This window comes from Orbicella franksi, chromosome 1, assembly GCF_964199315.1.
Source record: "Orbicella franksi chromosome 1, jaOrbFran1.1, whole genome shotgun sequence".
In the NCBI taxonomy this organism is placed as follows: domain Eukaryota; kingdom Metazoa; phylum Cnidaria; class Anthozoa; order Scleractinia; family Merulinidae; genus Orbicella; species Orbicella franksi.
This window is the reverse complement of record NC_138145.1, coordinates 17,156,561-17,169,060: the sequence shown is the minus strand read 5'-3', so window position 1 is coordinate 17,169,060 and position 12,500 is coordinate 17,156,561. Positions and strand designations below refer to the sequence as shown.

Sequence of the window (12,500 nt, the reverse complement as noted above, 5' to 3'; positions counted from 1 at the left end):
ATAAATAAAACCAAAACCAATCGTCACTTGCTCGCACGCTTCTCCCCCCTCTTCGCGTCAGCTACATACCTTTGCTTCCAGTTTTGATTGGCTGATGGATTGTATGCATCCTTTGTGATTGGCCAGGGTGATTACTTTGGTCTTCATTTTACGACATTCCGTTGGAAACTCTCTAACAGGCAGCAAGTAAACAGAAGAAAGGGGCGAGAGGAGTCCCGGAAGATTTTGTATCAAGACGGGAAAAGTCACTATTACTTTTCACGGTTTTTCAACTGATTGGTCGAAGAGATAACATTCGCATTCTTACTGGTTCGGGTGAAAGTTTTGGTAAGCAGGTTTAGAGCCGTATAAGTCGTATATTCAACGTAAATGTGATGGGACTTACCAACATATGCTACAACATGAGAGACTCGTGCACTTTGTGCCCAACATTGCGAACATCATTCTCGCTTTTGAAACTTTTTCAGCTGTTATTTGCAGTAGATTTGATTTACTGATGTCGTAGATAACGTACCTTTTATCTTCACAGCAAAACAAGAGGATGACGAGGTTGTGTTACAAATAGTTTATGTTTTCTACCAAATGATATTTCACAAAGCGACCAGGGAGGTCATTATCAAACAAACACGTATCCTTTACACTAACAAATGCCTGTGAACAATTTTATATATACTGTGTGATATGAAGAAATGGATAGCTTGCACTCTGTTAAAATTTGAAAAAACGTTGAGATTTTAAAGTGAAAACGAAGAATACTGCACTCCGAGTCATTTTGTTAGAATTCACTCCTTCTCTCTGAAGAGTTGCATGTTAAAAACCGCAAATTTATCTCACAAGGTAACTAACTCCGCAATTGTAAAGGCAATTTAAACTAGTTCACTGACAATGGAAGAAGCAAAGTCGCTCGCATTTTAATGGTGAGTTCCATCTCTTCTTACTGATAGACGTGCCCTTCTTTGGTGATGTTGTGACTGTCCCCTAACTAATGAATGTCTCAATTCTCATAACCTGTTTTCTTTCCGATACATTCACACTGTAAGGAGAAGTTACGTGTTGCACAGTCTTAAGAATTTAACCTTAACGTTGTTTGTCAGAGGCTCCAGCTTATCTTATTGATCTGATGCATGACAAGAACACAGAAATACGCAAAGTTTGTGATCAGACGCTGGATATCATCATGGTAATGTTTATAGTTGTTTACTGTTTAGAATTAGCATTTTAGCATTTTAGTTCATACATGCGAGCAGAGTCTCCGATCTTCCCAGAAAAATCAGTCACGAAGAATTTTTTAGGAAGATTGGAGACTCTGCTCGCAGGGTTATAGATAGCAAGATGTCTCCAAGTTTTTCTGCCTTGCGCATGCCTAAAAGGACCTTTGCCACATACACGTATGAAGTTACTAACTTTACGTTTGTCCCAAATACTATTTTTTCAACTCGAAGGAGTTCCCAACACTTGCAAATGATAGACTTTCATAGGGTAAATCCAAGTCCTCTTTCTTATTCCAGGAGTATGATGAAGAATGGGCGAAGAAGATCCAAGCGGAGAAGTTTCGCTGGCACAACTCTCAGTGGCTAGAGATGATAGAAAACAGAGTGCCGATGGATGACAGTGAAGGCTTGATGTACGGTGAAGACGCTTTCATGGATGGTGATCCGTTTGACAGACCCGAGCTCTTCTACGGTCATCCGGGATACGACGACCCTGTCACGCTCATGTCGCGTGAAGGCGCCATGACCCCGGATTACATGATGGAGGATCCGGGCGAGTACGGGATGTATAATGGCGAGGCATACTTGAATCCCGGGGGACATCCAGTCAGTCCCTATGCCATGGCGCAATATCAGGGATACCCTAATGACGGCATGGGATATTTAACAGCAGAGGAAGCAGCCATGGGCACGTGGGGACATTTAATAGATGACGATCCTGACCAGGGGTCTTATGGTCCCCCGCAAGGTCAGGTCGCTCGGCCCAGTAGCCGGTATGGTCGGCCTGTGTCACCGGGTTATGCAGAGGCCTACGGGGCTGAACTAGTAGAACCTGATACAGATATGTATGGGCGGCCTGTGTCGAGAATGAGATCGAGCTATGATGAAATGCAGTATGGTTACAGATAATAGTGTTGAGTACGCGCCATTGTCATCACAGGCGCTAAATCAGCGTTACCTTCTTTCTTGATCCTCGCCATTTGTTTGCCCCGGTTGAGTTACACTGACAATTTTTCTGGTCATCTCTGAGTTTCCGAGCATCTTCGTTGATCTACCTCGTTCCCAGGTTGTTTTCTCTTGTCCCCGTCCTCAGCATACGGGGAAAAGAAGAAAAAAAGAGCCTAGAAATAAGAGTGTCAGTCAATGGATTGTTTTGGTGTAAGCTTTCTTCGGCTCTTTACTTTTCTTTTAGTCGGTTCAAAGACTAATTCTGTTCAAGAAAATAACAGATGAAAAGAAATTGGCGGTTTAGGGCAGACTAGTTAGTCTGAACATAAAAAGCCGAGTTGGAATTGTAACTTCTCTTCATAACTAACTGAAATACTAGGTTCTGGAAGTCAATGATCTGATCATCTCAGGAAAAGTGACTTAAATTGTTAAATCAAAGTATTCGAAGATGAATTGTAAAAAAATTGTGGAAAACTGTTAAAAGAATTTTGATGGCTACCTTAAGTCTTCGGGGCTGATCTCGTTTTTTCGTTTGTTTGTCTCGAACGCATTACCGAATTTTTATTTATTGTGAGCGTCGTTTCTGGTTAGACGAACCTCTGTAGATTGTTGGAGCGTGTTACTTCCCAGTCAGTCTCTGACTAATTCCAAAATTCTCTTTACCTTCTTATAAGTATTTTTAGCCGTCAGGTGATGAGAATGAAGTAGTTAAGTATCTCAGGGAAATTTCTTGATTTCATTTAAATTCTCCCAAGGTGGATTAGTGAATATGTGTGATCACGGCAAGGAGAATTTTGGAAACAATCATTGTAAATTTGTAAAGCAGCTGGCTTTTTCATTTCGTCATTAGTGCGGGACCATCTTTAAAATACGATTAAATCTACTGAAAATATGTGTGGGTGTCTGTCTCAATGGCAGTCGTGTCTATTTTCTTTTTCACTTGATATAAACTCGAGGCTTTCACGTGTATTTAACAAGTCAGTATGTAACAGGCGATAACAGAGCTGCCTAAAAGGGTGGCTAAGCGCTCTCAAAAGCCGGGTTTGTTTATAAGGCTTGTAATCGGGCTCTTCGTTACTTTGGTGTGTACATTCAGTTGAAGTAGCAGCTATGTGTGTCCCGGTACTCGCGCTACCCGCGGTTGCTAAAAATGAGTCATCATTAGAAACAAGCTGACAAGACGACTTCCTGAGCATCTTCGTTGCTCATTCAGCTCCCGAGATCGAGAACCCGATGACTTCCGGAGTGGCCTCGAAAGACGCTATTTGTACAGACCATTTCAAAACGCGCATCCAAGTTTGCCAGTTTTAGATAGAACGAGGACTGCTGTAAAGTTCACAAGGATCGCAGGGGAAAAATAGTTTAACACGGGATCATTTGCCGTTTTTCGGAAACATTCGTAGGTAGCCGAAGACGACTTTTCGAATTTTTTTGGACCCGCGAGCACTCGTCAATCATTCCTGAGCGCTGGTAGTCGAATTTCATGAATGAGAAGAAAAAGAAAGAAAAGGATGCCACACTGATGGTACATGTTTCTTTTTAGACATTTTCTGTAGGAATATAATTTTAATTAACGTTTCTTCCTTCCTAACTCTTAGTTGTGTTTTGCGATAAGTGCATTCAGGAGGTCTGTTTTGGTCTTTTAAAAAGAGAAGGTTTAACTGGTTTCTTACAAAGCAAAGGTCGTAGGATATTTACACTCTTGCCGCGTTATTGTCCTGATATCAGAGCCCTCAGGACAGCACTTTACCTTCCCTCCCCCTGCCCGGCGCATCATTTTTTGGTTTAGCGCTTTGAGAGCGCGAGTCGCGGGTTATATTGCACGTTACATGCACGAGTCGCGCGTTACATGGTTTGCGAGTTATTCAGTCTCGCATTGTCAGTTGGAGGAAGCTGTGGGGCTCAAGTTGATACACGTTTTAAAAACAATATTTAAGGATGCGACCCATGTGTAGGCCGTTTTATTCAGTGAATTTCCTTTGTTCTTTAGTTTTATCACCGGTGTGGTTTCCGAGTTTCTAAGTATACTTTGAGGTTCTTGTTTGAATTGTGTTTTTAGTAAAGGGGTTAATGCGTCAGTACTAGCTTCTTTTGTGCGAAGAGGCGCGCGCAAAGAGTGCCAAACTTTCATCGTGATGAAGGCAGATTAAGTCTAGAAAAAGGTGATTGAAACACTTACAAAGACAAATATTTAGCGGTTTAAAGCATCAGTCTTTAATATAAATGCAAAATTTAAGAGTAGCTGACACGTTTTGTAAAAAAAAATCCTGAAGAAACCAAAACACTCTAACAAATGCAGTTTTTTGTTATTTTTCGTAAAAAAAGCAAAAATTGTTTATTTGATTAAGCATAACCCAAAGGTAAAAAATAATTCCGTAACAAATATCCCACATAGAAAATCTTTGCTTTCTAAACTACACCATGCACCATAATATAAGCAATTTGGGTACGTTCCATGAAGGAAAACTATTTCTTGGCGAACTCTGGGTCATCCGAGTCAGAATTTAATCCCAGCTTATTCGCCAAAGCGTCTCTAACCTGAAAAAAAGACAAGACAATTTGACTCATCGGGAGAAACCTTAAACTTGCGTTAGTGTTACTCTCGTGATTCAGTCCAACCTGTGTGGGTGATGGGCATTTAGTCAAGTAAAGAATTGATTGGAATGAGAGATTTAGAGAAAATCGTCGAATAAATAAAAAACAAAACAAAACTGTTAGAGAGTTTTGTAAGCTCTTCCTAACACATAGATAAAGTGACTTCTAATAGAGGCTCTTACCGATTGGTTTGAGTCACCACTGCCTTCCTCCTCGCCTTTTGAAGGAGGAGTTTTTTCTATAATGGTGTCCACCTGAAATGATTCATAACAAGAGAATGGTCAACATTCGATTTCTGCTTACAACAATCAACAGATTGTCAAGCAATACAGCCACGACAATTTAGCAGAATTCATCAATTAGGGGCTATATTTCTCGTTGTATTACGAAATTTTAAGAACGCAAAAATAATCAAAAGATAATTTAAAGACAATATTTTAAGCTGTGGACATCAAGCACTCAGGACAATATCTCTGGAAGGCACGATTGCAACGTGACATTCAAGTCGACCAATCCTGCTGGCAAACGTGGACTGGGTGCCATATATGACGTAGCAAGTAATTTCATGTTACAGGGATTGCTGACCTATCATTTTTTAACGGGGGGGGAGGTGGGATCTGATTTGATTTTCTCTGTTTGACTCCTGCGATGCATATGAGGATAAAATATCATCATTTCTAACGTCTGTGAATGAAACAGAATTATATACAATCCTCTCCTAGTACCTGCAGCTCTATCAACACATTCCGGCGAGGAAAGGAAGTACAATTAAGAAAATAGGAAAAACGGAATACTTGAGAATTATTTTAAAAATTTATAGCTTACTGGTGGGCGCTTCTCTCCGCTTCCCTCCGAACCAGTTTGGTTCGCGTCATCATCATCCTGAAATAAAACCATTAGATATATAACAGTCAAATTTAACGAAGAAGAAAAACAACAATGAAACAATGATAATTGCCTTAAAACCATCGGGATCCCTTAGTTCGCCATCATCATGTTCCTGTCAAAAAAAGAGGCTATGTTCGTTTTCACTGGTTCTGTAATTTCAGCGATAAGCGGATTTATAGCTACAAAAGTCTCTGACTAAAGTAAAAAACTCTGCTATTTAATTCCTGTATGTTTCTTTTAACTTCGTTTCTGAGAATTTGGTGGCACATTAAGACAAATGAGACAATATATTCTATTTTTCATGCCCTATTCTCTTCACTTACTCCTTGATATTGTAGTGATATTAAAAAGAGAAATTGGCGGATTGATCACTTGGGGATCAAAAGAAGGTTCACCTGACACAAGATTTTATTTGCATGGAATACATACCTCTGGGATAAAGTCTTCGTCATCTTCCATGTCCTGCATGTGAAGAAACAAAATAATACCATCAACAAAACGATATTTAGGTGTACAACTATCTCAAACGTTTGTTCAAGTTCTTTTTTATGGCAAATAACCATTGCGGGAGAGAGAATTCTCTGCCCAGAAGTAGTTTGAAAACGAAATTTAGCACTAAATCTCACGTGTGTCTGCATTGATAGCAGATTTAGTCAAAAGAAGTGCTTAATTTATCCGCTTTTTATGTACTGAGAGGCAGGGCATGGTATTCTCTAAGGTACAAAAAAAAAAATGATACGCGCTAACATTATCAGATATTTTCTCAGTATCAAACCCCTGTTAGTTTAAGGTTAAAACTCGTGTAATTCAATCAATTATCCGATTTCAACTCGCGGTGACAAACATTTTTGGAAGCAATTTTAAGAATTCAAATTATCAACACAAGAATAAAGAAATGATGAGCGCACGGTCATGCGGTAAGTGAATATTCCAATTATTTCGGTGTGTCTCTGAATTTTGTTTGGCCCAGAAAACTCGCTATTTCGTTTGTTTCGGTAAGAGTTAGCTATGATGAATTCTCGTACGTTAAAATCTGAATTTTCTAGAGTAAATGTTACTAACAAATCTTCATTTGACCATAAATTCGACCCTGACTCAACCAAAACAAATTTACTCAATTTAACTTACGTTGTCTTCTTCGTCCTCAACATAATCGTCTGGCGTGTCCTCGACCATCTGTCCATCGTTTGCGTTCAGATCGTCAAAGTTGGGCTGTATGTCGTCTTCGTCACCGAGAACGAAGCACAGTGAGGTAAGAACCAAAAGGGAAAGAAGAAACAATTTCATTGTCGAACTGATCGCTCAGGAAGACTTGGTGATTCAAACTTGCTCTCCACAGAAGCTCCTTCAGTTTAGCACCTAAGCTGAGAATGTGGTTGGTGAAAGATGAGCACAAATTTTCTTCCATGGTCACAAGGACACGACTGCGTTATCTTGCAACGGGAATATTCTTGTTTGCATTTATTAAAAGTTTGTTTATATTTTTGACAAAGTTCTTTTGTTTTAATTTGACATCGATTTCCGGGTTTGGTCAACTTTACTTCCGGTTGAATTTCCGCTGACCAATTGTTTTGACGTCTCTATTTCATACGCTGAAGTGTAGACTGTAGCCATTTTATCGTTGTAGTTTTGCTCAATTTTTCAAAGTTTTTGCTCTTTTTTAAAATGGTAAGCTTAGCGTTTTATTGATAAGTATTTCCTTTATCCATCTTGCATGAGATTGGCCTTAATTAGCCCGTTTTCGCGAGCTGTAATAGCTTCAATCCTGTCACAAAATTTGCGTCGACACCATGTTTCCGTCAAAGTTCGCTCGTTTATGTATTAAAAACGTTATCCTCTTTAGGCTACAGGAACGGACCGTGCTGCAGGATATGGAATGATGCTAGTTAGTGCTGTAATATTTGTGTATTACACGATATGGGTCGTTCTACTGGTAAGTCTTCATGGTAAATATTTCTCACTCCCTAGCAGATATTTAAACTGACACATTAGAAAATGCCGGATTACTGATTACTAGATTCAAATGTTAAAGAGACTTTTCCTGGAACATTAAAGGGTTCGATTCTGCTAGATTCTATTTTCCGTTTAACCGAAAACGCCACGGAACATGTTGCTTTCTTTGTAGATCTTTCCAGATTTTTTCTTTGTGACTTTTGTTGTCATGGCTTTGGACAGCCAGGGGGTAAGGTACGAGATGAATTTGAAAATAGGGAGGGGAGGGATACGTTCCATGGGTAAATTACATAATTAACCAAAAATAAATTTGTGAATTAATATTATCATTAGTCAGCTGTTAGTAAAACATGTTTTATTACCTTTCTGCTTGTTATACTTCCTTTATTCACTATGAGGAGCTGGCATTTTTGAAATTTTCCTGCCTTCTTATTTATGGTTGAAGATGACACTCTTCATCTGATGAAGTTCTACTTTTATAGAACGGTTTTACTCAACTAAAAAAAATAACATTTAATGATCACTGTCTAGATATAGATCATTTTACAGTTTGGACATGACTCAGCCTAATCCCCTGACCATATTAGGAGCAAAATAGCACAACTTTAAGGGTTTGTAAAATTGTCAATTTCCACCTTAACGTCTCAAACTTTCAAACTGTGTATTTCAAAGAATATTTTTGTAAATATGAAAATTTATTTCATATGCCTTGCAAAGATTCAATTGAACAATTATCCAAACTCATTTTCTCAAAATCTGAAGAATTCAGATGTATGCAAAATTTTGTTTTGTACAATGCATGGACATTTTTGCTCCTGAGGACAGGATAGAACTTCAATTGCAACATGATTTTGCTCATGCTGTTGTGCTATTTCTTAAATTTTTATTTTATTGTCTTTCTTTCAGCCATTTGTAGAGAAAGGTCATGCTATCCAGAGATTATTTCCACCACGAATGTATGCTGTCATAATTCCAGTTGTTGCTGGTCTGGTGTTACTAGGAGTAATAGGTATCTATCTTTCCTCGTGAACTTGTATAAAATTTGAAATTCTTGATTAATTATAATAGAATGTTAGGGAATTTGACTAGTAGGAAATGGTCTGGAAATACAGAGGAAAAATTCCAGCAATATTCTCTTCAACAATGAACAATATTTTCATTACTAAGTCTAATAATTATTATGAAGTACTTGTTATATTTTTTGCTAAAGTTTATATTTATTTTTCTATTGAGTTTATTCTACTGAGGTGCTAAGTTTATTGCTTGGTCTTTGACAACTAAAAAACATATGACAATACATTTTTATTCTGTGATAGAAATTATTAGTATTTTTGTATGGGATTTTACATTTAGTGTTTTGGACTATTTTCCTCAGATTTCACTTAAGCTAAAAAATAATAATCTTGAAAAGAAAATTATAAGCTCAGTATTTAGACTAGTTGTTTCATGAAGTGTTAATGACTTGTAACAATTCTTTTTTTTAGTAGGGTTTTATTTGTAGTGAACTCTGATAGCATTGGTTTACTCCCTCATTAAAATTATGAGCTGTTTTGCTTCCCCAACTTGTGATTTCTTTTCTTTTAAAGGAATATTTGTTGCTGTTGTGATGATCAAAAGCAAGAAACCAACACCAAAGAAAGACAGTTGAAGAACAAAATGATAATTTTATAATTAGGACCAACAATAATTATTAGGAAAGTTTTTGTATGTTAAGCATTGTAACATAGGCATGCACATTGAGGGCAGAGTTTTGAAAACAAAGGAGCAGGTTGCTTTAACCATCAGAAAAGCACCATGGAATGCCTCATGTTTTAAATCACCTGATGTACACTCTGGTGTAAATTATGATAAAAAGTAAAGATTTTTACTATTAACCCAATTGTGTGTTTCATTTTTGTGATGTTTTTTCTTTGGAAAATGGGAATGGATAACTTTGCAAGGTTTTCCTTACAACATGACCCAAAGACAGATTTGTGTGAAAAAACATCTTTCCCTCTAGTTTGATATGAATTATCCTTTGCTAAATCCAAGGAAAAGCTCAAGATTGCTTTTAACCTTTTGTATATGAAATTTGATAGAATTGAAAAGGGCTTTTAAACACCATGATTTAATCACCTTATTGTCAAAATTTCCCTATTTAATAACCAAGAAGACAATGCTACTGTACTGTTTTAAAGGAAAATCGGTAATTTTAATTAAACCCCTAGTCTTACTCTGTTTTGCCAATTTGATGGATCCGCTTCCAATTCCAAATTTCCAATTCCAAATTTCCAATTCCAAATTTCCAATTCCAAATTCCAAATGTACGCATCTTCTGAGCACGCGCAGTACAAACATGGCGAGAAAGGCGCCATGTTTGTTTTTAAAAAGATTGCTTGCTGTTTGCGTTATAACTGAGCCAGTTACTGGAGCAATGGCTGCAGAAAGAAGTGTGCATTCTGCAGGAATCGCAGAGGTTCATCAGGTACCTATAAATGTGATTAATAGACCCATACCGCCTGTACTCGAGGAAGAGAAAGTGAAGTCACTTATGAAAACAATTGAGGTGAGAGAAGCTCATTTCACATGTAATTTATGAGCGTGTCGATAAAAGGAGATCACACTTTATGCAACTTTTTCATGGTCAGCACTGTTACATGAAAGGAGTTAAAAGGCCGGGAAAAATGAAAGAATGAACCAGACATGACGTTCTTTCTTCCTGTAGACCTGCAGAGATATTGCTTAAGCTTTATATGTATAAGCTTGATTCTTTTATTATTATATTATTTTGATCTATTAAGATCAAAATAATCTTCATGCCACCTTGTAACTTTCTCTTGGTCTTCAAGCATGGCTAAACACAGCTACAAAACATAATGATCACTCTTTCACTTCAGGATAAGGATTCAAGACATTCAGTACCGCCGATTGATGTGTTGTGGATCAAAGGAAGGCTGGGAGGTGATTATTTCTACTCATTTGGTGGTTGTCATAGATATGAAGCTTATAAAAGACTCAGCAAGGAAACTGTTCCTTGCAAACTGATTCAATCAACAGTTGAGAACCTCAAGGTTTATTTAGGATCAGCTGTACCTGACCTTAAATGATCATTTGCTGGCAAAGACTACTGTAAGTAGGTAGAGTAGTTAAGTTTATAAAAATAATGCTATTGTATGCAAATGTGAGTTGTTATTATCCTGAAGGATATCATTGTATTTTATAAAATAAATCATACTTATATTACTGAAATAGACCAGTAATAATTTTACAAGACTTTTTAATAAACAATCAGTTTTACAATACGTGAAGTATTTTAAGTTGACTTTGTACGCCTTTTACTACTTTGGTACACTTCCACACATAAACACTCCAGGACCAGTCAAGATTATTATTATTATTATTATTATTATTATTATTGTTATTATTATTATTTTTAAAAAAGAGGTTTATTCTTAGAAAAAAGACCTCTTTATGGATTTAAGATTTGACTTGATGCAAAAAAAGAGTAACTTACAGTATTTTATAAATATACTTTTATCCATACTTTAAGCTGTTGAAAAGTGAACTACAATAATTTGCGGTTCACTTTTATTACCGGTTCATCATTTTATTCACATGTATTTGTCTAAACAACTTTTTATTAATAGGTGTTTTGCGGGTAGCTGGGGATTCAGTAATGTTATAGAAAGTTACTGAGAGTAAGTGGACTGCTGGTGAGAGAACACTGTCGCATGACAGTGCTGATAAGCTCTTAAAAGCGCTTAATTTGTCAGCCTTTTGACATATCACTAAAATGTTTGAAACCCTGATGAATACTTCAAAAAGCTATTAAACTTACATCTACATGGCAATCCAAACAGAAATTTTGTCAATCATTTGCTCACCAAGTCACACCTACACTCTGCCACGAGTGAGCACTTGGACCCATATGCCATGCATGTTGCTCTTGATATTGTGGTTGCAATGTAGAGATCCTGTAATCCAGACCTCCCTGCACCTCAGTGGGGCACAATAATATTTTCTACCTGTAAACCTCAGAAGCAACAACTTGAAGGGGTAAATAAATTTTCTTTGCAACTGTTCTTGGGGTCATCAAGTTACTTGCTTGAAGAACAGCTGCTTAATCCTGAACTGTAAAAGAGTTAGGAGTATTGTATGGAACCCCAGAACTGTCTTATGATACTTTTTTTTATTATATTGGGTGGTTATGTCATTATATTGAGTAGTTATGTTATTATATTCGGTGATTAACTCATTATACTCGGTGCTTATTCCATTATACTCGGTGCTTATGTCTTTATATGCGGTGCTGTCTTCATTATATTCGGTGCTTATTCCATTATATTCGGTGCTTCCCTCGTTATATTCGGTGCTTTCTTCGTTATATTCGGTGCTTTTTTCCTTATATTCGGTGCTGTCTTTATTATATTCGGTGCTTATTCCATTATATTCGGTGCTTACTTCATTATATTCGGTGCTTACTTCATTATATTCGGTGCCTACTTCATTATATTCGGTGCTTACTTCATTATATTCGGTGCTTACTTCATTATATTCGGTGCTTACTTCATTATATTCGGTGCTTACTTCATTATATTCGGTGCTTACTTCATTATATTCGGTGCTTACTTCATTATATTCGGTGCTTACCTCATTATCTTCGGTGCTTACTTCATTATATTCGGTGCTTACTTCATTATATTTGGTGCTTATTTCATTATATTCGGTGCTTTCTTCGATATGATCGTCACCAGTCTTCGCAAGGGGTCGTACAATTTGGAGGTAGTCTAGGGAAAGCCGGGAAAAACGGGTGTCACGAAAACTCAGACCCCGAAACAGACCCCGAAAACTCAGACCCCTCGAAATTAAAAACTCAATTGTTATCACCCGAATTGCTCTATGGCCACAATGGGGCGAGATGTTTAT

The 12,500-nt window shown here is 37.3% G+C and overlaps 4 protein-coding genes across 4 annotated transcripts in view; 3 read left to right on the top strand and 1 right to left on the bottom strand.

Moving 5' to 3' along the window:
- Positions 1 to 3,621, top strand: part of LOC145493927 (kinesin-associated protein 3-like) — a 13,400-nt gene extending 9,779 nt beyond the window's left edge. Inside the window, exons 15-17 of the mRNA XM_081473419.1 lie at positions 530 to 628; positions 1,095 to 1,180; positions 1,509 to 3,621. Coding sequence (XP_081329545.1) covers positions 530 to 628; positions 1,095 to 1,180; positions 1,509 to 2,120 — 797 coding nt within the window. The 3' untranslated portion in view covers positions 2,121 to 3,621. The remainder of the gene's footprint in view (positions 1 to 529; positions 629 to 1,094; positions 1,181 to 1,508) is intronic.
- An 83-nt stretch (positions 3,622 to 3,704) lies between these two features.
- Positions 3,705 to 7,030, bottom strand: LOC145493784 (uncharacterized). Its single transcript, XM_081473250.1, has 5 exons — positions 6,771 to 7,030; positions 6,072 to 6,104; positions 5,580 to 5,636; positions 4,937 to 5,008; positions 3,705 to 4,697 (listed from the first exon to the last, which is right to left on the bottom strand). Exons 1-5 carry the CDS (start codon positions 6,927 to 6,929, stop codon positions 4,626 to 4,628), a joined length of 393 nt encoding a protein of 130 aa, XP_081329376.1. The 5' UTR covers positions 6,930 to 7,030; the 3' UTR covers positions 3,705 to 4,625.
- A 183-nt stretch (positions 7,031 to 7,213) lies between these two features.
- LOC145493791 (dolichol phosphate-mannose biosynthesis regulatory protein-like) lies at positions 7,214 to 9,472 on the top strand. Its single transcript, XM_081473263.1, has 4 exons — positions 7,214 to 7,310; positions 7,486 to 7,575; positions 8,502 to 8,604; positions 9,182 to 9,472. The coding sequence occupies exons 1-4, from the start codon at positions 7,308 to 7,310 to the stop codon at positions 9,241 to 9,243; spliced, it is 258 nt and encodes an 85-aa protein (XP_081329389.1). The 5' UTR covers positions 7,214 to 7,307; the 3' UTR covers positions 9,244 to 9,472.
- A 214-nt stretch (positions 9,473 to 9,686) lies between these two features.
- On the top strand, positions 9,687 to 10,947 carry LOC145493777 (sulfiredoxin-1-like). The gene is made up of 2 exons (XM_081473238.1): positions 9,687 to 10,140; positions 10,472 to 10,947. The coding sequence occupies exons 1-2, from the start codon at positions 9,751 to 9,753 to the stop codon at positions 10,679 to 10,681; spliced, it is 600 nt and encodes a 199-aa protein (XP_081329364.1). The 5' UTR covers positions 9,687 to 9,750; the 3' UTR covers positions 10,682 to 10,947.
- The last annotated feature ends 1,553 nt before the right edge of the window (positions 10,948 to 12,500 follow it).